This window comes from Hippopotamus amphibius, chromosome 11 (assembly GCF_030028045.1).
Source record: "Hippopotamus amphibius kiboko isolate mHipAmp2 chromosome 11, mHipAmp2.hap2, whole genome shotgun sequence".
NCBI classification, from domain to species: Eukaryota; Metazoa; Chordata; class Mammalia; order Artiodactyla; family Hippopotamidae; genus Hippopotamus; species Hippopotamus amphibius.
Genome location: NC_080196.1, coordinates 84459856 through 84487512, shown reverse-complemented (window position 1 = coordinate 84487512; position 27657 = coordinate 84459856). Strand labels below are relative to the sequence as shown.

Genomic DNA, 27657 nt, shown 5'->3' with positions numbered 1-27657 from the left:
GGGGAAGATCAGTATGTATGTGGTTTTGGTGAAAGGGAAAAACATGCAATCAAGCGCGTATTGTTTACAAACGTTTTCTGCTAATCTCATGCAGGTTACTGCTAGTCACAAGGAGCAGTCGTCGCCTTGAAGGATTTTAGTGTTTTTCTAGGTATAAGGCGAAACAAGAATTAGGCTTATAAAGTTGGCTCCTGAAAATATCTAACTATCTAAAGACCTGTTCTGCCAGTTTTTCCCAGAGTACAGAGTGCCTCATTTCAGCTCTCCACTCTGAACACCTTTCAGGGGGTGTTGAAAATCAGCAGCTGCAGCAGCACATGATTTATTCTTTGTAGAGATAGATGGGAAATGCTAATAACGGGTGCCAGCTGTAGTTAACATTTTCTTTTATTAGGTTGTCTTTGGTTTTGGTATGGAGTAATAAGGTATTTCAAGTATTTCCTGCTTTTCAATTATCTGGAAGGGTTGGTTTAGAATTTGTATTATTTCTTCTTTGTTTGGAAGAATTCACTTGTGAAAACTACATGAGCTTGAAGTTTTCTTTATGGGAAGGTATCTAAGCACAAATTCAATTTCTTTAATAAATATAAGACTCAGTTTATTTCTTCTTGAATGAGTTTTGGTAGTTTGTGTCTTTCAAGGAATTTGCCTTTGCAAATAAGAAGTCAAATTTATTGACATAAAGTTGTTAATAATATTTACTTATTTTCTTTTGAGTATCTGTAGAATCAGTAATGATGTTATTTAATTTATTCCAGGGAATAGTAATTTGTACTTTCTTTTTTTCCTATTCAGTCCAGCTAAAGGTTATCATTTTATTATCTTCTCAAGGAACTGCCCTTGTTTTTCTCTTTTGATTTTCTACTTTCTATTCATTGATTTCAACTCAGATGATTTTAATTTCCTTTCTTCTGCTTCCTTTGTGCTTAATTGACTTAATTAAATTAAATTTTGGATTTAATTTACTCTTCTTTCCATGTCTCTTTTCTGTTGCTATTCTAAAGGTGGAAACTGAAGTCATCAATTTGAGATCTTTCTTCTATTGTAATATAGGTGGTTAGAAACACTTTAATTAAATTTAAGTCTAAATTTCCACTTAGGTACTACATTACCAGCATCCTACAAATTTTAGGATATGGTATGCTTTATTTTTCATTCAGTTCAAAATATGTTTTAATTTCCATTTGAGTTTCCTCTTTGATCCATTGGCTATTTACGTATGTATTTGGTTTCCAAACATGTGGGGATTTTTCAGAGATATTTCTCATTGGATTTAATTAAATTCTATTGTTGTCAGAGAATATCATTTGTTCTGTAGTCCAGAATGTGGTCTGTTTTGGTAAATGTTCCATGTGGGCTTGGAAGAATAATTTTTAAATGAATTTGCCTTTTAAATCATGTAGAAAATTTAAAAAGTTGATTTAAAAACCAAAATTACAATACTACTACCTTTATCATTGCCCTTATACTTACTTTACTGAGATCTTTATTTGTTCATGTTAGTGTCTAGTGTCATTTTACTTCACCTGCAGGACTTCCTTCAGCATTTCTTGCAGGGCAGGTCTTGTGGTCAAAAACTCCCTCAGCTTTTGTTTATCTGGGAATGTCTTAATTTCTCCTGCATTTTTGAAGGATGATTTTGCCAGATATAGAATTCTTGGTTGACAGTTGTTTTCTTTTAGTACTTTGAATATATCAGGACACTGCCTTCTGGACTCCAAACTTTCTGATGAGAAATTAGCTGATAATCTGACTGAGGATTACATGTATGTGACAAATCACTTCTCTGTTGCTGCTTTCAAGAGTCTTTCTTTGACTTTTGACAGTTTGATTATAATTTGCCTCAGCATGCATCTTTTTGAGTTTGTAATCTTCTTGGGGATTCATGTCTTTCATCTCTATGGGGAAAATTTCAATATTATTTCTTCAGATATTCTTTCTGCCCCTTTCCCTTTCTCTTCTCCTTCTGGAACTCCTCACAGTGCATTTGTTGGTCTACTGGGTGGTGTCCCACAGGTCCCTTAGGCTCTGTTCACTTTACTTCATTCTCTTTTTCTTTTTGTTCCTCAGACTTGATAATTTCAATTGTCCTATCATTAAGTTCACTGATTCTTTCTTCTGTTTCCTCAAATCTGCTTTTGAATCTCTCAGTATATTTTCATTTCAGTTATTGTACTTTGCAGCTCCAGAATTTATTTTTGGTTTCTTTTTTATAATTTCTCTTCATTGATTTTCTCATTTTGTTCAAACATTGCTTTCTTGCCTTTGTCCATGTCTTTGTTTAGCTTTTTGAGCATCTTTAAGACAATTTTATAACAGTCTTTGTCTAGTAAGTCCAGTGACTACACATTTTCACGTATGGTTTCTATTAATATATTTTTTTTCCTTTGACTAGGTCATACTTACTTGATTTTTTTTGTATGCCTTATTATATTTTGTTGAAAACTAGACATTTGAATTTTATAATGTTAAGTCTGGAGATCAGACCCAGGGTTGGTTGCAATTTTTTTTTTTAATTATTGTGGAGTCTTGACTTTTAACCTGAGGTGAAAGCTTGAGGTCTTCCCTGTCTTTTCTGAGTCTGCATCTTTTCCTGGGCATTTATGGCAGTTTTCTAAATTCCTCCATATACACAGTTGTTCTTGAATATCCAAAAAAAAAAAAAAAAAAAAAAAAGATGTTGTTCCTTTAAATCCCCTGGAAGCTGTTTCAGTCAGTTGAAACAATGATGACCAGCCTTTGTACCTGCACTTCAGTCACCATAAGCAACAATCTGCAATTCAAATATACACCCCAGTAGTGGAGGACAAGGTGCTTACTGCCCACCCCAGCTCCACAAAGCCACACCATGAATGCAGGTTTCCATTCCTACTGCTGCCTCTCATGAGGCTGGAGCATGGGGTTGGGGGCGGGGCAGGGGGGGACCTGTTATCACACTGAAGGCTGAATTTTTTTATTTATTTGTTTATTTATTTATTGGCTGTGTTGGGTCTTCATTGCTGTGCACCAGCTTTCTCTAGTTGTGGTGAGTGGGGGCTACTCTTAGTTCTGGTGTGCAGGCTTCTCATTGCAGTGGAACACAGGCTCTAGGCATGTGGGCATCAGTAGTTGTGGCACACAGGTTCAATAGTTGTGGCTCATGGGCTCTAGAGTGCAGGCTTGGTAGTTGTGGTACACGGGCTTAGTTGCTCTGCAGCATGTGGTATCTTCCAGGACCAGGGCTTAAACCCATGTCCCCTCCATTGGCAGGCAGATTCTTAACCACTGCACCACCACAGAAGTCCCTGAAGGCTGAATTTAGCCAATATTAACTGTAACTTTCCAGCCAAGCTTTCCTCTGGAAGCTTCAAGCCTTTAAGGAAACTCCAGAGTTCCAAAACAGTTACTTTAGATAGTTTCTGTAGGTACAGTTGTTATCTGGATCAGGAGACAGATCCTGATGCTTTCTATTCCATCATCCTCTGTGTTGTCCAATCTCTGCCTTTTAATTGGAGATATTTAGATCACTTACATTTAATGTAACTATTAATATTTTTAAGTTGAGACCTATCATCTCTGTTTTCTTCCATTTTCCTATTTATTCTTTCTTCCTCTCTTTTTCTATATAAATTAAATTTTCTTATGATTCCATTTTATCTCTTTTGTTGACTTAGTAGTCAGCTCTTTGTTTTGGCAAATTGGTGGTAGCTTTAGGGCATCATTAATTCAAATTTAAGTGATATTATACTATTTTTGTATAAGAACTGTTCAGTGATAAAATGCAATTTCTCCCTTCCAGAATTTGTGCCATTGTTATTATACATTTCACTTTTATACTACACTATTTATATTTGTTTAAATGGGTCAATTATATTTTGAGTTTTTAATTAATAAAAACACATATTTACCTATATATTATTCTTTCTCATGTTCTTCCACATGTCCACATTTCCATCTTTTTTATTATTTTTCTTTTGCGTGAAAGAATTTTTTTCACATTTTTCTGTTGTGCAAGTCTACTGGTGATAGTTGTGCTGGGTATAGAATTCTGGGGTAACAGCTTTTATTTCACTACTTTAAAGATGTTGCCTCACTGTCTTCTCACTTGCATTGCATCTGACAAGAAATCTGAATTTCTTATTACTGTTACTTTGTATGTTAATATTAATGAAAAATTGTTGCTCTCACCTTCCTAATAACTGCTTCCCTGAATTAAAAAGAAAAACAAACAAACAAACAAAAAAACAGTTCTAACATCCATTACATGATTCTCTGAGTTTGGAACTGGTTAACATGACCACTAAGCCAATATTTCACTCTTCTAAACATTTTAACCCCATCCTACACTAACATGCATGACATGAAAGAGTGAATTGTATATTAATTTTATTTCTATGACAGCAATATAAATAAAAATTATTTTAGGGCAAATAGACAATTTACTTATTAGACATTTATTGATGGAAGAGGATTTTTTTTCATAAAGGTAACCTTTGTCTTTCTTAGAATTACTTTGAGCTATATTTCCATGATACATGTCCATTAAAATTTATTCATGTTTTCCTAAAATAGAGAATTCCCAAGAATGGTCCATTCAGCTTATACTTTTTGTTGGGCCACATTACAAGGACACTTTGTAGAAAGTTATTGCCATTTCCCATGACATGAACCTGAGACACTTAGGACATTATCCCAGAAAACATAGAAACATTTTACCTGGACTTAAATGGAGAAGATCTGGGTTTTAGCTAGACTTCTGCCAATTGTTTCCTTTTCTAGATATGTTTGCTTCTTCCTCGAGTAACTTTAGCTTAGATACAACTTTTCTTACAGAAGATTTCTTGCTTTCCCCTGTTTGAGCATGCCTTCATAAATAGATTATCCAGTCTTTTTTCCTTCTATGTCTCTGACCTTTCTGGCACTAAATGAAACCCCTTGGTCATTAGTTTGCAGGTTTCTCTTTAGTGCCCTTAGTAAATTTAAAATGTAATAGCAGACACTTTGCTACTCTCTTGGGGAGTGAGACTTCCTCCCATGGGGTCAGTGAGGCACCCCTATGCCCTTCAGAGGTAACTCCTGCTGCTCTGATGCTCAGAAAGAGGAGGTGCAAATCATCTCTCTGCACCCACCATCCAGGCAAAGCAGTTCTCTGGGAGGAAAACCTTGACAGCCACCTTCCTATGGGTGAACAGGTCAGAGCACACTCCCTAAAAGTGTTCTACCATATTTGAGTAGTATTCCCACTAGCATGGCTACTCTCTGATGACAGAGATAATATCTTACTTACCTGCATATCCTTAGTACTGACTATAGCACCACAGAGTCAGGACTCAGCACATAAAAGGACAAATTTAATAAATGTGTCCTATAGTGAAACTTTCCAATGATTCATGCCCTTTCCTTAGAGTTTCCTGATACTCTTGAGGTTTTCTTATTTCACCCCTTTACTGCATGTGAGAAATATGGTGATGTGATTTGAAGCCAGCAGACATAGATACATAAGCCCTACCACTTACTACCTTTTCATTCATTTGTGCCTCAAATCTGCATGTATCAGTATGGTGGAACCAATAGCAGATCCCCAGCAGAGCTGGCCACAGACATTCAACAAGTACCTGATTCATCAGAGGAACCACGTGCTTGGCGTGGGTCTCCTTCTCTCTGCCTTTGTAACTTCATTGGTTGTTAACTATGTACGGCTTTAAAATGAGGTATTTAAATCCATGTTTACATTATAGCTACTTAGAGAAAGTTGTATTTGTGGGTAATAGAAATGCCTACATTTGCTCTTTCTTTTCTTGTGCTCTCAACATGGAAGCCTGCACAGCCTAGAGGCCAAGCTTGGTCTTGTCATAAGAAGCCATACAGGGTGACCAACTTGTCCTGGGAGTCCTGGTTCTGACTTATTTCTACATTGCTCCCAGAGGTGAAAATGTGTTCAGGCATGGGAAATAGACTATAAATCTACAGAATTCATAGAATATAAATGTTCTCTTATGAACTTGAGATGTAACATCAGAGAAGGGTAGAGGGCCTTTAATAGTGAAATGGGAAGGACCTTTCAAATGGCCTCAGTGTATCCACCAGCTATGCCTGTTCTGAAGACAACACACCTTCTACCTGGTGCAAAATTGTCTTGTGGACAGAATATTTTTATTAGAAGGCAGCGTTCTGCACAGGTAGGTTTAAGCCCGATTACAGCAAACTGGTGGACTATTAAGACACACATGTGCCAAAAGTGACTTCAAAGCCATGATACAGAGCCCAGGGGACTCAATGCAAAGTTTTTCCAAGCTTAAGTAAACAATGTTGTGCGGAAACTTCAGATTCCAATTTCTCAAAAGTGTCTATGGGTTTGGCATGGAAATGTGTTTAAAGCATAAGTAAGAAACTAATGAAAAAAGACGTTAAACATTGGCTGTGTTTTTCATGTGATGCAATGCAGGGGGAAAGGGGAGTTGGAAGCCAAAGTAGCAAGAACTCGTGTGTAAAAGCTGCCTGTCCTCACCTGGAATGGACGCCGTAGGGATGGGAGAGCATCCTTCTGGGTGGATCACTCAGAGGTAGATTCAGTCTCCTTCCAGCAAAGACATTCTTCCTTAAAAGGGTTGGAAACAAAAACCTCGCTTTCTGTGGATGTCTGACTTGCCTTGCCTTCTTAATAGCGAGTCTTTGCTTTTACTTGTGTGTAAAACTAATTGTTTCCCCCCTGCTAGCAGTTAGATTAGATTTTTGGCCTTTACTTGTACTGACTGCACCTTGGAATTTGGGATCAGGGGGATATTCTGACCCCATCTGTTTGTGGCTCTGGAGCTGCCTTGCTGGCACAACATTCTCAAGGAGAGTCCCCCTGACACCTGCTCTGCCACCCCAACCCCGTAACGCAGGGCGCTGGGGCATTCTGTGGGCAGATGTATCAGAAGGCGGGGATGGAAGATGAGATCAGACCAGGTGGGTGCAGTTGAAAGGGTGACCCCAGGAGTTTCTGTTTTGCCTCCTTCAAGGGGACTTCTTTTTCTCCTCAAGGATCATTGAATCCACAGACTCTCCCCATTCTTGACTTGGAAGGTCATAAGAGCAAAGACAGTAAAGGTTGTTGAAATCAGACCCACCAAAAGCATGAAGTCTGTGTCCCATTATATCCAGAACAAGACTGCAGCTCACCCTTACCTCATTCACATTGTCTTCGACTTAGAAAATAGTTGTGGGCCATTCTGTGCAAAGTATATTTCTCAGTTTAATGCAAGAAACATACAGATTGTGGGTGTGTGAGAGTGCACACGTGTGAAACAACAGAAGAACTTGTTTTGCAGAAGCAAATCTACTATTGTCAGTATCCTCAGTGGCCCTCTTCTCTTTCCTTTGATCCCATTACCAAGATGAAAGAAAGAGATTTTTCTTGGTGAATAACCTAATATTAGTAACACAATATTGTATATTTTACACACCCTCCCTGCCACTCACCCAGACTGTCCCAACCTGTGGCAAATATTCCCACCCTGGAAGAGCTCCATTCCCTGGGGGGACTGTGGTTCTACTCCATCTTAAGAAGGATATTTATTTACTCTATTTGCCAGCAATAACAATATAGTATTAATTAAAAAGTATGACTCTGTCATAAAGCACATTCATGTCATACTTTATAGTGATAACAACAATAGTCATAGAAGCCAGAATTTCTTGAGCAGCTGTTATGTGCTGCATTCTGCGGTATTGCTTTATATGCATTATATCATAAACCTCCTTACCTCCATCTTGTCATTAGCCATATAGATTTGCCATAAAGAAACTGAAAAACAAGCCTGCTAGGATGAATCTGATCTCCAGGTAACTTACCTGCCTGTCAGATAAAACTTCGGCACCCTTTAAAGGAGAACATCACAATCCAGACACTTGATAATGTGGAAATTACAGTGTCCAGCATACAGTTGAAAATTGTCAGACATATGCAGAACAAGAAGAAAATAATCAATGAAAACTGACCTAAAAGTGCCAAACTCTTTGAAGCAGCTCTTTTAATTATTTTCAAGATTAAAGAATATGAACATCATGAAGATGAAAACAGAACCTATAAAAAAGAATTGATGGACAAGAAGAACAAATGGAAGTGAGAAAAGTGGGGGGAAATACCATAACTGAAATTAAAAATTCACTAAATAGACTTAAAAGCAAATTAGACACCAAAGGAGAAGAGATCAGTGAACTTAAATATAGGGTGTTAGAAAGTATCCATGTTGAAGCAAAGAGAGAAAGGAGATTGAAATATAATAAACAGAACCACAGTGACCTGTAGGATAATTTCAAGAGGTTTAACATAAGTGTAATTGGAGTCTTAGAAATGTGTGAGTACAAAAACATATTTTAAGAAATAATGGCCAAGTGTTTCCCAAATTTGATGAAATATCTAAACCCATTAATCCAAGAAATTCAGCAGACCTCAATCTAAACAAACAACAAAGAAAACCACACCAAGCCACAATATAATTAAATTTTGAATAACAATGATAGAGAAAAATAGTAAAAACATCACAATAAAAAGTACATTATGTGCAAGGGAATGAGGATAAGAATTATCACAGACTTTTCACCAGAAATGATGCCTGTCAAAGTACAAGAGGACAACATCTTTCAAGTTCTACTGAAAAAAGAAGAAAGATTAAGGTATAAATTTATATCCAAGGATATAAGTGGAAAATATAAAGGTCAAATAAGATGTTCTTAGACAAAAACAGAGTATTTGCCAGCAGCAGACCTAAGCGACACAAAACATTACAAGGTGTTCTTCAGACTAAAGGAGGTGATTCTGGGTAGAAGCTTGGAGTTACAAATAAAAAGCTCTTGAAATAAAGTTCAGCTCTTGACTACCTGTCAGTGAAGTTTTGTGAAGATATTATGTCAACTAGTTAGTGAGGGCTTATTTGATTGGAGAATATGCCTCATGGTATCAGTGTGAGGGGCTCAGATTGTAAAGAACTCTCAGCTCTTGAAAAGAAAAGGCTAAATTAAAAGTGTGGTGTGTGGAACTTCCCTGGTGGTACAGTCGTTAAGAATCCACCTGCCAATGCAGGGGACACGGGTTCGAGCCTTGGTCAGGGAAGATCCCATATGCCATGGAGCAACTAAGCCCATGTGCCACAACTACTGAGCCTGCACTCTAGAGCCCGCGAGCCACAGCTGTTGAGCCCATGTGCTGCAACTACTGAAGTTTGTGTGCCTAGAGCCCATGCTTCACAATAAGAGAAGCCTCCACATTGAGAAGCCTGCGCACCACAATGAAGAGTAGCCCCTGCTCGCCGCAACTAGAGAAAGCACACATGCAGCAACGAAGACCCAAATCAGCCAATTAAAAAAAAAATAGTGTGGTGTCCAAGGTCACATCCATGAGGATGGCTACCATCAGAAAACAACAAAACATGGCAATGATGTACAGAAATTGGAGCCTTGTGCACTGTTGATGGGAACGTAAACTGATTGCAGCCACTGTGGAAAACAGTATGGTGGTTCCTCAAAAAACTAAAAACAGAACTACCATATGATCCAACAATTCTACTTCTGGGTATATGGCAAAAAAAAGTGCAGTCTTGAAAAGGTATTTGTGCACCGATGTTCTTCGGAACATTATTGGTAACAGAAAAAATGTGAAAGCCTTCATCCTTTGAGAAATGGATAAACAAAATGTGATCCATCCACACAATGGAATATTATTCAGCCTTAAAAAGGAAGGACATTCTGACACCTGCCACCACAGTGATGAGCTTTGAGGACATGATGCTAAGTGAAATAAACCAGTCACTAAAGAATAAATGCTGTGTGATTCCACTTCTAGGGTATAAGGTACACAGAGTAACCGTCTTCATGGAGAAGGTAGGATGGTGGGGGCCTCGAGCTGGGGAGGGGGGGCAGGTAGGGGTTTAGTGTTTAATGGGGACAGAGTTTTAGTTTTGCAAGATGACAAGTTTGGAGGCTGGTTGTATAAGAATGTGAATGTAGTTAATACCCCTGCACTGTACACTTAAAAATGTAAGATGATAAATTTTATGCTATGTGTATTTTACCACAATTAAATTTTTTAAAGTGGGGTGTTATTTTCAGTATTACATATTTCTGTAATACCAGAGTTTCTGTATTACCAGAGACCGAGCAGATGTGGTCTGGAGTGAACCTGAAAACAGGTGAAGGTTTTATAAATCTGCCAACATGTGCACGTAGAAATGAATACCCAGCCAAGTCATAACAACCATGGGTTGTCAGATGTTAGGAGTGCTTTGGAAGGAAAGAAAAAATGAAAGCAAGTGCTTTACAGAGGTGGAGAGATAGCTGTGCTCCCTGCCAGAAGAGGAGAGGGAAGAGGAAGGGGAAGAGGAGGAGGATTCCTTTTCTCTCATGTACTTATCTACTCTTTTTGGTCTGTCCTGACATTCAGCACTCTTCTGATGACCCCACCCAGCACTCATCCCAGACAGCCACAGACAGAAAGAGTTTCTGGAACACCCTGCTTTCACCAGACTCACACATCACAGCTTTACAGTTAGATGGAGAGTGAGTCCTGTAGGTCGAGGGCTATGATGCCACTTTTCTGTGTGTTGTCGATATTGAGAAGCAGTCTTGGATCATAGAAGGTCTGCAATCAGAATATAAGGAAATGAGGTGATAGATGGATGTTGCCTGGCATCCTAGAATCGTAGTGCCAGAGAGGATGTACAAACTTCCTATCTTGTATAGGAATTCTCTCTATAGTATCCAGACGAGATAGAGAGAGAGAGAGATGTTAGGTCTTGCAGTATTTGCATAGCCCTGGTATATCTTCTACCCTTGTTTGTTAGTCTCTACGCTGCTGGTACAGCACGTAAGCCTGATTGCTCAGTGCTCTTGCAGAAATTTGCAAAGTCAGTTGGAATGAGCTATACTATCAATGGGAAGGTGTGAAGTGTTGATGTGATACAGGGTTTTTTGGGAGGCACATAATTCAGTGTACAAGTAGGTGCAGAAATTACCACTAACTTTTTTTTTCTTCATTTTATTTATTTATTTTTTACCACTAACTTTCTGATGGGGGGAAACAAATATTTTTAAACTGACAATTGGCGAGGTTGTTTCTATCATATATACCAGGTGTAGGGTGAGAAAAGAGAGGATTTAGTAGCTGAAATCTGTCACTGAGGTTAATCCAAAGACTGTCCGATATGTCTGATCCTAAATCCAAAAGCTTTCAGTTCTGCGTACTTTATAAAAAAAAATTGCATTTTAATGTAGGACTGCAAAACAATTGTTGGAATGTCCCATCATTCTAAGTGGGCCATAACTCTTTTGCTATCAGGAAACTTTTCTTTCTAATGCTAACTTAAAAAAAAATCTACCTGGACCTGGGAGAAAAAAATCTATGATAAAAGCAAATTCTAGTATAACTCATTGAAGAAAGTTTAATTTGTATGTAGCTTTCCTTAAAATTTGTGTTCAGCAATTCACTAACACTGCCTTGGCCTCTTGATAAGAACAGCAGTAGCTCTGAGAGCTTTTACAAGTGGAGAACTTGTAGTCTTGGAAAACCTTATCACTTAATGAAGAATGGGAAGTAAACGTTAAAGGAATTTCGCATGTAAAGTCTACAAAAAGTAGAAAGATGTGAGACTTAACATGTAAACAATTCTTTCACTTAGTAAAGTCATTTTTAAGAAAAAATTCATATACAATGAATTTCTAAATGAATCGTACTTACACAATTTCTTATTATATAATCAGAATGTATCTGGTTATGTAGTAGAAATCAACATCAAAGAAACCCATTTCAGAATTTAACAATTAACGATATAATTAATTTTAATGCTTTGAAAAAATCAAATTGCCCATAAATAAAATTTGACAGAAATTCTTATAGAATTATAGAAACTTATATACAATATCTTATAGAAACTCTAATATACAATATCCGGCCTTTATGGCTGAATCATAGATCTGTGTCCAATTTTAATATTTGTCCAATAATGTCAACACTACTGAATAACTAATGCTAAATCCCACCAAAAACAAAGTATGTGCTCATTTAGCTGGACTTAATAATATGTTGCTACATACCTGACATTTCAATAATGCAGGGTTTTAATAGAGCTGATTGACGATTAAAACATACATTTCTAATAGGTGTGCAAAAGTTTAGTATTAGCTACATTTTGAACCAGGGTAAAGACCATCTGGGTAATGCTGGCATGAATTTTATACACACACACACACACACACACATTAACACACATGTGTATGATTAAAGGATGTGTATATTATATGTATATCATACAAATACACACAGATACTGTTGAAAGATGTAGTTATATATACACAAGAGTAATGAAGTGCTCAAGTAGGATGGATCCCCTGAGGACCAGCTCATGAATGTAAGACCAGCTGCTTGTATTCTGTTGATCAGACCCAGATTTTTGTTGCATCTTTTGAATATTTTTCTTTGTTTTTAAACAGGTTATTTGGTATCAAATCAGTCATTCAAACAGACTGTTCCAGCACATGGAAGATCATAGCCAACCCAGACCTGTCGTGGTACCACCACGCCAACCCCATTGTCCTGCTCGTGATGTACTACACGCTGGCCACTCTGATCCGAATCTGGCTGCAAGAGCCCCTTGTAAGGATCAAAGGTTTTCATGGTTTTGTCTGCAAAGCAGCCTGGAAAGTCCAGGGGAAAGGGTTTATTCCTATCAGCTGCTGGCTAATCAGTACTATATTCCAAAACAACTATAGTGTTCTTGTTACAGCGTTTTGCTTCTGCAAAGAGTATTAAGTGAATACAGACACTATCAGGACAAAGACCAGCTTCTCTACGTTTAGTGTCAATATCACCCCCCCCCCCAACCGGCTGCTCAGATGGTCAGTGGTAAGGGGAGTGGAAGCCTCGTTTTTACTGAGCACTTACTAAGTGCCAGGCCACCTGCTAAGCTGTTTACATACATTATCTAGTTCAAGCCCCTGCATAACTCTAAGAACAGGTCTTGTACTCATCTTAGAGATGAGGAAAACAAGGTTGGAGAGGTAAATCATGCACTTACTGAATAGTAGAAATCAGATTCAAGCCCACGTTTGCTGACAAAGCTAGGGTCTCTGTGACAACACACCCTGTTACCACGGAGACTGGCGTTTCCTGAATCTTCTCAGACCTCTGACCTCTGGGGATGCCTTGGGGATGTCCCCGGTCTCAGTGGTGCCGTAACCCCTGGGCGCCCCACCCCAGGGCGGGGCTGAGGACTGGGTTGTTCCCTGTGGGATTGTTAGTAGAACGTGGCACTTTGGGGTCAGGACCAGGGCAGCTTGTGGCCCTTCTCTTTTCCCTTTCGGTGACAGGAGACTCCAGGCCACTTTTGTTTCCCCTAAATGACCATGAGAAGCTCAGCTGTAAGGCAGCTGATGGATTGGCGCCCAGGGAGGCAGGTGGTGCAGACAGGGCGCCATGCTCCACCTCACGGCCAATGTGCCGTGAGCAGCACAAACGTCAGACGCCAGCCTGGCGCCTGTGATACGTCCCCTCCAGCTCAGCGCCCTGGTGCCCTCCCGCCTCCCCTCTTTGTCTGCCCGTCCAGGCTCCATGCACACAGTCAGCCAGCCAGGCAACCAGTGTCTACTGGTCTGAGAACCAGCGTCTCAGACACTGGCCTGGGGCCGGGGGTAGAGTGTCGGCCCAGAGAGGAGGCCCCACTCGGGGGACTGTACATTGTTCAAGAGGAAAAGCAGCCCCCAAAGACGAGCAGGCCCGGGTCAGCGCAGGGAAACCCTGAGAGGCACGTTCCCTCCATCCCGGCGGAAGTGCCTCCTGCAGGAAGGGGGCCTGCCCGCCTCCCTCCTATGTGAGAACCACCCAAGCATCCTTGTTTGCAGGGTCTCACGTCTCACCTTCCCCTCGGACCCAGTGATGGCAGTGGTGACAGAGACTTTAAGGGATCATGGGGAATCCCACTCACCTTCTGTTACCTTTTCCTCCAAGTCTCTGCTAAGACATGAGTGTGCCAGTAAAGTCTTTTAAAACGTTACTGTGTTCGCTTCCTCCACACACAGACGTGGATATGTGTAGATGCGCACATAAAAAAAAAAAGAAAATTAAAATATCTCACAGGAACTATTTCTGAACAGTGTCTTAACCAACAATGGAAATGACTTTAAGGCCTTGGGGTTCACAAGAGTCCCAGGTGCCCTTGGCTTTCTCTGTGCTGTGTCAGGCAGGCGCTTGTGCACAGGGGCTGCTGGGCTGTTACAGCCCCTCAGGCCCAGGAGACACTCGGCCTTCTTAGCCGTGGACTCTCCGGGGACCAGGGAAGGCAGAGAATAGGGAGGACAGTCCACGTTCCGGGCCACACAGTTCGCAGCAGGTCACAAACCACAGCGTCTGCAGGGGTGTGTGGAGAACAGGGCCTCATTCACACCAGCATCCACCTCAGGGGCTGTGTTTTAAATGGGGCTGGGACATGGGACTTTCTCCCTGGGGTGGGGATGAAGGGCAGGTGCCTGGTTCTATCATAGTTCCAGGTGGCCTGGCTCGTTTCATACAAAATGTGAAATCTGCGGTAAAAGTCTACAATGTGTGTTTGAGAAAGAGGGAGAGAAACAGGTGTCTGGAGGTGAATGTAACACACGGCCTCCCTGGGCGTCCAGTGCTCCGCGTGGGTGCTCTGTGTGCGCTGGGCCCCGGGAACTGGTCAGTGACATTTAATGCGCTCCCTCTGCCCCATATCAACATGTGTGGGTGCCCTTTTACGGGGCATCTTTGTTGAGAACCATCCTCAACCGCCAAATGCGTTCTGATCCTTATTTTCTCTTCATCGTCTGTCCTGGCCCAACTGTGATTCAGGCCAACGACTGATTAGATAAGGCAGCAGTTTATACATTAGCTCTGTTTTTGCTTAATATTGTGTGTAAGCTTTAGATGACTCTGCCTTTAGTAAATGTCCTCTTCATTAAAGATTCCCGTGGCTGGGTTCCACAGTCAGATGTGACTTTTGTGAACCCAGCATAGCTCCTTCCTCTTGCAGGTTAGAGTATGTGCACCAGGAGGCTTTGGTGACGTAATGTGAGCGCCTGTTCCTGTAATTCATGGGGCTTAGCAGGGATCAGGAACAAGCGATACTGCTGTGCTTCTCCTTTACAGGGAGGCCTTTTGGCCATTTTTGAAAGTGTCTGGATAAAAGCCCATGTAGTGTATATGTTACTTTACAAACTCATCACATGGGGGTAGAGATAAACAGCTGTGTCTGGGTCTCCCAGGCTGCTGAGGGGCTGCTCCGGGGAGCAGGGCTGTCCTGTGGGTTATTCTGTGTCTCAGGTGCAGGAAGAGAGAACCAAGGAAGAGGACAAAGCCCTGGCCTGCAGCCCCGTCCCCATCACGGCCGAGAGGAGGCGGAGCCTGTGGTACGCCACCCACTACCCCACAGACGAGAGAAAAGTAAGCCACAGGGAAGGGGTTTCTCATTTATATTGCTGCTTTTTATTATATTGCTACATACAGGTCGTATAAGTCCATTTGCAAACCCAGATTGCTCAGTTTACAGGAGCAGTTTCGTGGTGAAGTTTAGGGCCCAGCATCTGCTCAGAGAAGGGAACCCAGTGCTTGGAAGGGAAACCCCAGACCCAGGACAACAGCCTCTTATAGTTCAGTGCTTCCTCCTGAAGCCTCTTAATCCTAAAAAGAGAGAGTGTTCTTTATTTTAAAAAATAATTTTGTACTTAAACAAAAAACAGCAAAGTGTCCCCTTGGCCCTGGGTGGTGACAGCTTGGGTGCTGGGATGCACTGCAGAGAGTAATTCCCTGTGTCAGGGCGGCCGCTGCAGTCATCGTGACCACTCACACAGCCGCTTGGGACACTGACTGGTCTGCATGGACATGGAGAGGAGCCTCTCCCTGTGTCAGGGCTGCAGTGTAGACGCCAGGGACAGGAACACGGCTGGGGGATTCTTAACCTTTTCACCATTTGTTCATTATTTTCAACGCAAGCCAGCCACTGACTTGTTAAAATGGCCCGTTTGCAATGTGGTGCAGACAGAAGCTCACAATTCTCAGACGGGGTCAGCACTTGCTTCCCAGCATGTTCGGGAGTCAAGGAGCAGATTCTCAGATTTACTTGGTGGCAGAGTCTCTCTGACACATGGTCCTGTTTGATGCCTGACTGTCGTGGGCTGAGAGATGGGGAAGAGATGGGGAAACAATGAATGAACTTCTTAGGGAGCTTGCAGCCATATGGAGCAGACGTGGTGCCCAGACACGTCTGGGGTTTCCAGGGGCCCTTTCCTACCATCACACGTGTCAGACACACATGTCCCGCCCATGTCACTAAACCATGATATCCACAAAGGCAGCACAGTGGTTTCCAAAGTGAGGGCTATGGACCACCTCTGGGGATTCCTGGGACCCTTCCTGGGATCCACAGGCTTGAAACTATTTTTGTAATAATATTTAAGATATTTGCCTTTGGACTGTGCTGACATCTGCTCTGATGGTACAAAAGCACCAACCAAGGCAGCAGTGCGAACCTCCACAGCCATGGTCGTGCACTTAAAAAACAAAGCAGAAAGGCTAGCTCCATTTAAGAATATTCTTGATGAACCAGAAATAATCACTGCTTTTCTTTAATCTCAACCTTGGGGCACACACCCTTTTAATATTCTGAGTGACACAAGGGGAAGCCCCCCTTAAAGTGCCAACCCCTCGAGGAGGAGAAGCACTTGGTCAGTGAGCAGCCCAGGTCTACATGCAAGAACAGCTGACAGACAGTTTGGAGTGGTTCAGGTCTGGGCATTCAGCAGATGGTCCCTGGAAAATAAATGGATGGTCCATTGCTTCAAGGTAAACAACGAACAGCATTTGTTGCTGGTGATAAAATGAGAACTTTTACTGAAAATTAGAATATTGGAAGACTTGTATTTTGTGCAGTACACTGTGTCAGTATCTGGTGGAGCTGGTCTAATCCCTGAAACACCACGTGCAGTCACAATGTGTGTGTAGGTAAAGGACCCAGTCAAGGTGCAGGATCCCTCAGGGGTTTAGTGGTGATGCCACACGCAGCGCACCTTTGGTTACTCCCCGTGTTGAGTTTAGGGGGATGCAAGAAGAGGATCCACAGTCTGGATGGACTCCTGAGATCTTCTTTCTTTTCCAACTGGCAAAGCCAGATTTCCTTCAACTACTTCAACCAATACAACACATCACAGAAGATTGAATGCGCAAACAGATGTGAGAACCCAGCTGTCTTCTTTGAGCCAGACATTAAAAGATACGCAAAAGCATAAAACAACACCACTCTTTTCACTGCTTTTTAACAATATAGCCATTTGAATAAAATTATTTATGTAAACAAGTTTTTATTCCAGTTTTTTAATGAACAAATGAATATTTTTAGTGCCTTAATTTTAATTTCTAACACAATAGATATTGATGGGTAGGACTCATAAATAAAAACTCTGTGAGACCTTCAGTGATTTTTAAGGAAGTGAATGAGTTCCGACCCAAAAAAGTGGGAGAACCGTTAGCTCAGCAGATGCTTGTTACAGGGGGGAGCCCCAACCCCCCCCCCCGGCAATAATATAGCTAAAAGGCATAGTCATGTCTTAATTGTTTTATTGTAGACAATATGCAATTCTTAAAATAATCCCAACTCACACTACACATCAAATTTTCTTTATTATGAAATTTCAAATTCTTGAAAAGTCGATACTTTCAGAATTCTGCAGACATCTCAAAGGGTCCTAGGAGTCTAAAACCAAGCAGCTAATTCTATTAGAAGAAAACACCTGAGAAACATAATCAGCTTTTGTAGTCATGTGGTTAATGACTGCTTATTTACTGTTGTGATTAAAAGTTAACATCGGAAACTGGAAATGGTTATAGAAGCAGCAACCTCCAGCTGCATTATTCATGCCTTTGTATTTTGCATGGCAGTCTTAACACACTAGCATCCAGCTAGCTGAAGGGATGGGTGTGTGTGTAGTACAACATTATCGCTGTGTATAAACGTCACGATGCTTTCTGCTCACGTATTAACATGCTGTCCTGCGTTGCTTTTTGCAGCTTTTATCCATGACTCAAGATGACTACAAACCATCCGATGTTAGTACCTCCTTAGAATTCTCATTTCTGCGCGTCAGTAATGTAGAAGGGACATAAATGGAATCAGCTCCTCTGAGTGTATTTTAATGGTCTATAAAGTTTCCATACGTTTTTAAATAATTTTTTGCAGAAATTATATCTGGTTTATTGCTGTTAAAACACTGACTCATATAACATGAGCTCAAGTATAAACATATAAAATGTATTTAAACTTTTAAAAAGCCACGTTGGAGGGTTTTTTAAAAGGCTGCAGATATGCCTGTTCCGTGATTTGAATAAGAAGTCTTATACATTCATGGACACACACGTGTATGTGTGAGTGTATATGTTTATATGTATATGCATAAATGAAAAATTGTAAAGCCAAAGAGAGGGGAAAAAACAGGCAATTGTATTTAGCGTACAACATGGGAATTGCAAGTTGTAGCCTCAGGTAGAGGCCCGTGGGAGTTGCCATCTAACCTGCGACTTTGCTTAGTCCTGAGAGCTGCTCAAGGTATGGGGCAGGGGGGACTTTGCTTAGTCCTGAGAGCTGCTCAAGGTATGGGGCAGGGGGGACTTTGCTTAGTCCTGAGAGCTGCTCAAGCTGTGGGGCAGGGGGGCCCCGGGCAGCTCTGCTCCAGGCCAGGACCCAGGTGACTCTGGAGTTCCTGTAGCTGGAGGATGGCTGGGGGAAGCGGCCAGGAGCTGAGGCTGGAGAGGAGACCAAAGCAGGTCCTGAAGCCTCAGCAGCCTTTCCAGGCTTCACACTTCATACCGAGGACGGCGTGCACGGCATGGGGTGCAGCCGAGGTGGACAGGGTCAGATTTGCCTTGTCCTGAAATGGCTCTGTGGGGCATTGGTGTGGAGGGGTGAGCAGGACTATCTTGCTAGCCTCAAGGGCATCACTGCCGACAGTGCTCGGCCTCCTATCGGCTCTGCACCGTCCTGTGTGCCCACCTAGCGGAAGGGAAGGAGGCGGGTCTGCAGGGGAAACCGGAGCTGCTGTCACACTGCCTTTGCCCCACGCCCCCGGCAGGGCCTGTTGGTGACCGTGAATGGCAACCCCGTGGATTACCACACCATCCACCCCAGCCTCCCCCTGGAGAATGGCCCCGCCAAGGCGGACCTGTATTCCACCCCGCAGTACCGCTGGGAGCCCGCTGCCGACTCCCTGGGTAAGGAGCTCTGAATTTGTCTTTGGTTTATCCTTCATTGGATTTGGTTCCTTTTTTTTCTAGCAGAGTTGTTTTCTTCCATGGTCAGTCTCATGAAGCTCATTTCCTTAACTTCTGCCTAGATTTTACCCCTACAGCTTGCTCTGTGTGTTCTCTCCTTGGGTACAAAATAAGTGGCCCAATCGGGGTAAACTTTGAAAAATGAGAGGTAAAAAATTATTTTAAACAAGTCAACTTGTTTCTAGTGTTAAACCTACATACATATGTGTATTTTAGTCTTTCTGTAATTTGATTCCATAATCATGGCCAGTAGTTTTGCTGGATAGTGGATGAATGTCTTCAGAAAGAGTTCTTTTTGTCTAATAAAAAAAATCGAGAGCTCCAAAACTTGGCTGAGGCCTTTCTCCCTTTTCTCTCAGTTGATCATGTTGAAAGAAAGCTTCCTGTTACTAAGATACATGCACTGTGCTGCTTGGGACTTTTACATGAAATTGACGTATTTGCATACATTTTTATATGAAATAATCTGTGCTTCTAGAAAAGAAGGAGGAAGAAGAAGATGAGAAAGAAGAATTTGAGGAGGAGAGGAGCCTCCAGGAGAAAAGGAGTGTCAAAGTCCACGCCATGGTCTCTGTGTTCCAGTTCATCATGAAGCAGAGCTACATCTGCGCCCTCATCGCTATGATGGTGCGTGCCGACCAGGGCCCTTCACTTCTGCCTGGATTCTGCCCCCACATCTTCTCTGTGGTGCTGTCCTTGGGCACAGAGTTAGTGCTGGAGGGATGGACGGTGCTTGTGCCCTGCTGAGTCCAAGCCCTACCACCTCGTCCCGCCAGCACGGACATCTTCATTTTCCCAATGTCTCGGCAGAGAATGGCTGCTTATGTTAATTTTTCATGGGATCTTTACATTGTAGGTTTCAGAACCGTGTTCTCCTCTTCTCTACTTAGCCTCCTTTTAAATATGAATACCTTTCTCTCAAATTAGCCTGTCAAGTCAGACTGTCCCCTATTTTTCCCATTTAAAAGGACATGGGTAGTTTTTCTAAGTGGCATTAAAGCTGTTCACGATCAACAAAGGCCACTTTCATTTCTTTCAAATAATGAGGGCTTCAGTTACATCTTGTCTTAGATTTGAGTGAGACTTTATTCGATTTGAGCTGCAGCAAATATTTACCGATGGAAGCATTAAACACCGAGTCCCCGGGAGCATCTTCTGGTTGTGAGTTCCTAGTTGACCTGCATCTCTACTCACTGCTAGGAACATGCTCCACCTCCAGCACTGCAGCTTCAGAGATCGTCCTTGGGCCCAGAGACAGGATATAAAAGAAGGTCAATTTCTACTCTTCCTGAAAAATTTTCTTGGGAAAGCTAATTTATTTTTGAGAAAACTGACATTTATTTAACACAAAAGCCTTCAAATGCTGTGGCCAATGGTGAGATCCCGTGGACACCTTTAAGGATGAAAAGTGAAAATATTGTATAATTCTAGAGGAAAAAAACACCTAAATACAGTTTCCCCAGACTCTCAGTCCAGATGTATCCCCAGTGAACCTGTGTGTATATCAGCTTCAGCTTCTGCTACGACCACAGCCACAGCTGAGTGCTCAGGGAACAGACAGCGCCTCAAAATTAAAGATGGCTTTTTTTGGAGGACTGCAAACTCTGTTCTCTAAATAATTTGAATTCTGTACTCTCTGGGTACTTTTTGACACTTTCTATATGTCAATCCCTAATTTAAACTACAGCAAAACTCTGATTTGAAAACATCAAATAGTTCTGATTCTGAACGAAAGAGACTATACTTTTCTTTTTCTGTCTCTAGAAAGAAGCCAGATAAGTTTGGTCTGTTTCTGTGAAGAAATAGAGGAAAAAAAGAAAAAAAAAAAAACTTGGAATACACATTCAGGTCCTCAGTAGAAAAGAATCCTCTATTGTAGAAACAACACAGGAGAACAGACCTTTCATTAAAGACATGATCTGGTCTAGGGCCATTTCTGTTGTTTTCACGGAGGCACAGTATTAATGTCTTAAAAGTGCCCGTCTTCCATGGAAGCTCCCCCGTGGTGGCAGACTTTGAATCACAGACAGAAGGAGCAGTTCTGAGGAGCTACGTCTGTTATAACGATAGATGTCTTTATTCAAAAACACAAAGTGTGAATGTACCAAAGCATCAGACAATCCTGAAACTGAACACGGGAAAGAAAGTAATGCAGATTATACCCCCAACAAGTGAGGCATGTGTGACTGAGGCCTTAAAAAGGAGAGAAGTTTAACAAAATCCTCACAATTTCTTTTTCTCTGTCTTTCACCCAAACAAGAATAGTGTACAGGGAAAAAAAATATGCTGGAATTACAGCATCTGTGAAGATTACTCTCCTGGGTCACCCCAAAAAAATGGCAAGGTCAGATCTGAATGTCATCCTGGGAGAAAGTCATTAAATATTACCAACCTTTGATAACACCATTTACAAGGAATACTATTTTCATGAAAATAATTCAGACTTGATAATAGTTGTCAGTCATTCAGTTTTAATAAAAGCAATTTTAATTTCCAGTTTACAATTACCATATGTTTTAACCAACAGTTTTAAATAACTCTACACTTAAAAAGCTAGCTGTGCTTTAAGACAAATTTGCACGTTGCTGCAAGGAACTATGTGTTCTGTGCTCACTTTATTCATTTATCTTATTAATCTTAACACTTATCTGCTTTCCAGAAGCAAAACAGACTTGTAAAACATTTCAGACTTTACAAATAACTCGATATTTCGTGATAGTCAAGACTATGACTGATTTCAATTAGCTCCAGATACAACTAGAAAATATTTTTAAAGACCTTTTCACAAAAATTTGGTGTTGAAGATTATGGTAAGAGAGGATGGATTTCCTGAAGTTGATGGTACTCATGAACCTGATTTTCTAGAATGTTCTGGCAGCTGCCCTTTGAGATGTATTCTGGATCTGTGGGAGTTTGATGTGAGTGGAAGATGTCCTGCCCCTTATGGGACAGAAGCTGAGGCCAGTCTCTCCCTTAACCTGGCTTTACTGTTTGGGGTGCGGACACCTAACACTCCACCTCCTCCTGGAGATTCCCTGGTTCCTATGATGTTGGTCTTCCTGGCAGGTCTGCTAAGCATGAACCCCTGAAGCCTGCTTGTGTGCTGACCCTGTGGTCCCCACAGCTTCCGTTTCTGAGCCCAGCTCAGCCACATTCACCCAGCAACCTCGAAAAATAGCCGGCCCCAAGCTGGTTTGGGAGAATAAAGGAGAAGGCACTTACGATTGCTTTCCATTCCGCAGAGCAGGGTGAAAAGGAAGACATTTGGGGCTGGAGAGCAAATGACATGGAGTGAGCCCCCTGCCCGCCCTTCCTCCCCCCCCAGAAAGTCAAGGGCAGTGCTGTCTCATGGAGGCAGCCTTTCTCCTCGCTGCCTCCCCTGCTGCAGTGGGAGCATCCCTCCACGATTTCTCCACAACCCCCTCCCTCCTTAGTGTGAATGTTTTTGAGCTTTTCCTGCTAGATAACGTCTAACCTAGCAGCGCAGGACTATACGTCGTATTGACCATCACCGTTTTCTCCTCCTTCCTCCCTGGAGGCGTGGAGCATCACGTACCACAGCTGGCTGACCTTCGTACTGCTCATCTGGTCCTGCACCCTGTGGATGATTCGCAACAGAAGGAAGTACGCCATGATCAGCTCTCCATTTATGGTTCTCTATGGAAATCTACTGCTCACATTACAGTACATATGGAGTTTTGAACTCCCTGAAATTAAAAAGGTCCCGGGATTTTTAGAAAAGAAAGAGCCAGGTGAACTTGCTTCAAAGGTAAGTGAAGAGGAAAACAAGAAAACAAAGCATTCACACAGAACCACAGTAATCAAAACAATCATAGCCAAGAAAAAATGTACAAAAATAGGTTCCAAATATTCGTTGCTCCTTGAAATCATAATTTTTTCCTTAGCCCCCAAGAAAATGTTGATATAAACATGTGGGCACTTAAAACAATTCCCCCTTCAGCTTTGGGAGAAGAATGGGACTATTAAGGGGTTCTATTTTCTGGGATGAAATTTTTTTTCCCCATCTGTGGAATTCTTCAAAATAAGGACCATTGCAGAAACAATGGGGGTTGTAGAAGAAATACATTGTCCTCTGATACTTGTGCTGATGTCAGGGAAGGACAGGAAATCAAGGACTAGCACCTTGAAGGGGACCACTGGTCCAAGTGGGTTTCCAGCCCAGATTGTCCTGTGCATCTTCCTGGGGTGTCCTAGGCATGAATGTACCCTGGCACTGGATGGCATGCCAGTGTCCTTGGAAAGGAGATGACTAAAAGCTAAATGGTGACTTTCAGCTGAAATCAAGTGGGTGCATGACTCTATCTCAAATGGAAAGGTTTATGTAATGTGTCCCTGTTGAAACATAGAGAAGGCGTAGTAGTTGTTGGAATATATTTATGCTTCTAAGGCGTGATGCTCGTGTTCCTAATTCTCTCCTTTCAGATCCTTTTCACCATCACGTTCTGGCTGCTGTTGAGACAGCACCTCACAGAGCAAAAAGCTCTGCAAGAAAAGGAAGCTCTTTTGTCTGAGGTCAAAATCGGAAGTCAGGAAAATGAAGAAAAAGGTAATTAGTGCAGGTGACTGGAGGAAGGGTCTCCAAGGACATGGAGTGGGGGGCTCTGCTCCAGACCAGAGGGAGGCCAGGCATGGATGTGAGCAGATAAATGACATTGTCCGGGACTAATTCCCCATCCACACAGGCCATCCACAGGAGCTCAGAGACCCTGTGTCATTTGATCCTCACGAAAGTGACTCCCACTTCAGGGAAGAGAAACTAAAGCCCAGGGAAGTTCACCGAGCTCTCCAAGGTCACATTCTAGTAAGGGTTAGTACCGAGAAAGTGACTCAAATCTTTCAAATTCAAATCCTCTCCTTTTCAAAAACGAATATACCACAAAGTCAAAAAAAAAGAAGCTGATGTTTTGATGATCACCTCTGTAGTTTTATAGTTGCTCTAAAATGAGAGCCTCTCACTCCCACCTGCCTAGATATACCAATAAATACAATTTAATGTTAGTAGAATGGCTTGGAGACCATTAGTGTAGTATGCAGCCTTGTCTGAAAAAGGATGCCATGAAGGTTCACAGAAGCTGGGCTGGTAACCTTAAGAGTAACCCGGTAAGGAGGAGAAAAGTGACACAGACCAGCTCATCCTTTCCTTATAGTTTCTCATTTAGACCTAAACACAGAATTGTTTTCAGCCACAAAAGTCCGTAAGATTTGAATGTTGACTATATGAGTTTGGATGTCTCTGCTAACAGAGTGATTAAGTTCACCAGTTACTTTATATAAAGAATAGTTCGTTTAAGATTAACAGTTGTTCTGACCCCTCACCTCACTTGCATTTCCTCTCACTCTGTGGATCTCGGTCATTTGAATAAATTATTCAAATTATAGGTCACCTTAGTAACACAAAGATGAGTCATATATTAGCATATTTTACTTTATTTTTTTTACTTTTTGCAAGTTGTTTGTTTTGTTTTTCTTTTAATCTTTATTTACTTATTTATTTATTGGCTGCGTTGGGTCTTCATTGCTACGTGCAGGCTTTCTCTAGTTGCGGGAACTGGGGGCTACTCTTCTTGCAGAGCACGGGCTCTAGGAGCACAGGTTTCAGTAGTTGCAGCACTCAGGCTACATAGTTGTGGCTTGTGAGCTCTAGAGTGCAGGATCAGTAGTTGTGGCTCATGGGCTTAGTTGCTCCGTGGCATGTAGGATCTTTCTGGACCAGGGTTCGAACCTGTGTTCCCTGCATTGGCAGGCAGATTCTTAACCACTGCGTCACCAGGGAAGTCCCTATATTAACATATTTTAAAGTAAGACCAAATAAGCTTTTAATTCCCATGCATAAAATTATTTTAAGCTTAGTTAAATTACAATTATGCTTCATGCCTAATTAAATTAAATTATATTTGGCCTTAACTCTCACCTTTTTCATCCTATAAAAGCATGCTTTTTGGTTAAGATTATTACCATTAGCCCAGATCCAGTAAAATATTGCTAGAATCAAGTAGCAGTCAGAATTTGAAATTGTCATAGTAGTTTTGATTTGTGTATTGTTGTCTATGTGTTTTTCTCGATCCTGCAGAAATTACAGCTATCATTGGATATTGCAAGTGAAATAGGTGTTATAAAAAGGTTAGTATAGGGACTTCCCTGGCAGTCCAGTGGTTAAGACTCTGAGCTTTCACTGCGGGGGGCACAGGTTCCATCCCTGATCGGGGAACTAAGATCCCACATGCTGCACAGCACGGCCAAAAAAAATTGCTATAAAAATATCATCAAATGTATTTCTTTAAGACTATATTTCAGGAAGGTTGGGAAAATGGACTATGATTAGTTCCATAAATTTGGCCTTGTTTACTAGAGCCATCTAAAATTCTTTAAATCGTATGATAATCCCTAAAACGCATGCCCTGTGTGGCACACACGTCACTTGGGTCAGAATGTGATTCTGGTCTGGGGACCGGCTCCGCTTAACAGCACGGGCTTCTGTTTTGAAGATGACGAACAGGACGTACAGGTGGACGGCGAGGCCCAGGAGAAGGAGGAGGAAGAGGTGGCAAAGGAGGAGAAGCAGGAGCAGAAGAAGGAAGAGGAAGAGGAAGAGGAAGAGGAAGAGGAGGATGAGCAGGACGTCATGAAGGTGCTGGGTAACCTGGTGGTGGCCTTGTTCATCAAGTACTGGATCTACGTTTGTGGAGGAATGTTCTTCTTCGTCAGCTTTGAGGGTAAAATCGTGATGTACAAGATCATCTACATGGTGCTCTTCCTGTTCTGTGTGGCCCTATATCAGGTGGGTTCACAGCTGCCCCTGTTTTTCAATCCTCAAGTCTGTCCAGGAACATACATGAGCTTCCTCTGATGAGACTCTAAGTTACTATGACTCCATGAACACATCGGGTAAAGGGGTCAATGAGATTCAGACATTACACTCTAGGAATCCTAAAGTGAGAGGTGGTTCCCTTCAGCTTGTTCACTAAATTTAAATGTTAGGTTCTTAAAAAGTCAGAAAAGTGGTTGGAGGGGGCATCCTTGTCTCATTCCTGATCTTAGAAATGTCCTTCAACAGAGGAATGGATAAAGATGTGGTACATATATACGATGGAATATTACTCAGCCATAAAAAACAATGAAATAATTCCATTTGCAGCAACACAAATGGACCTAGAGATTATCATACTTAGTGAAGTAAGTCAGGGAGACAAATACAAATATATGATATCACTTATATGTGAAATCTAAAATACAACAAAAATGAACTTATTTACGAAACAGAAACAGACCCACAGACATAGAGAACAAACCTATGGTTACCAAAGGGGAAGGTGGAGGGAGGGATGAATTAGGAGTTTGGGATTAGCAGATACACACTACCATATATAAAATAGATGAACAAGGACCTATGGTACAGTGCAGGGAACTCTACCCAGTATTTTGTAATGACCTATAAAAGAAAAGAATCTGAAAAAATATATATGTATAGCTGAATCACTTTGCTGTACACCTGAAACTAACACAACATTATAAATCAACTCTACTTCAATAAGTAAAATAAACATGACAAAACTGAAAAAAAAACTAACGCAAGTGTAGAAGAGTCAGAATAAAATTTGTAAGTTTTTCAAAAATTATTAGTTAAAAAAAAGAAGCCTGTATTATTAGGTTTCATTTTTGAATATTAATGTAAAGCAGTGGCTGGATACTCTAAAATACTGGATGATACTCAGTTCATTTGTATTTCAGACTTTGGAATCAGAAAATCTGTATGTGTGTGTGTGTATGTGTGTACAAATGTATGTATAATGCATTGAGCGCTTTAGTATTTCATTATTTATAATCTACGAGATGTTATATTGAAGTGAGTTAGCCTCTCCACAAGTTCCACGTAATGGATGTTGGAAGGGAACCTGAGCATGTAAACAAGAGCAACAGTATACGGTCCTGCCGGCTACTGAGAAAACAAGTAAAGCACCTCCATAGACAAGAGTCGATTACCTGTGGAGGTAAAAATGTCTCAGCTGAAGTCAATCAAGTTTTGAAATTCTGGGTAGATGTTCTCTAATGAAAATCCACGGGCTTTTGGTAAAGAGGGATGCCTCCTCTCTGTGGTGGTTTCACATTTGTATTCACACGGCATCACTCTGAATTTCAAAATGGAGCCAGTTTCCCCAGCCACGACCACGAGGACAGACCATACCTCCTTGAAAGCCTCCTGTAGACCAGACAGTGTGCCGAGAGCCTTATAAACATTATTATTTCACCCTCAGGACAGCGAGAGAGGGAGTACTCTTGAGGAGGAACGAAGCTCAGGTAGGCCGGCCACTTTGCCCACAGACACAGCTCACAGCTTCTGGTGGGACCAG

General features: G+C 41.6%; 1 protein-coding gene across 2 annotated transcripts in view; it reads left to right on the top strand.

The window, feature by feature from the left end:
• The window catches only part of PIEZO2 (piezo type mechanosensitive ion channel component 2), a 338838-nt gene that overhangs the window by 213244 nt on the left and 97937 nt on the right, over nucleotides 1–27657 (top strand). For both annotated transcript variants that reach the window (XM_057700316.1, XM_057700315.1), the window contains exons 8-15: nucleotides 12448–12610; nucleotides 15293–15412; nucleotides 18032–18070; nucleotides 19090–19228; nucleotides 19767–19915; nucleotides 22827–23057; nucleotides 23732–23855; nucleotides 25795–26087. In XM_057700316.1, the coding sequence (XP_057556299.1) occupies nucleotides 12448–12610; nucleotides 15293–15412; nucleotides 18032–18070; nucleotides 19090–19228; nucleotides 19767–19915; nucleotides 22827–23057; nucleotides 23732–23855; nucleotides 25795–26087 (1258 nt within the window). The remainder of the gene's footprint in view (nucleotides 1–12447; nucleotides 12611–15292; nucleotides 15413–18031; nucleotides 18071–19089; nucleotides 19229–19766; nucleotides 19916–22826; nucleotides 23058–23731; nucleotides 23856–25794; nucleotides 26088–27657) is intronic.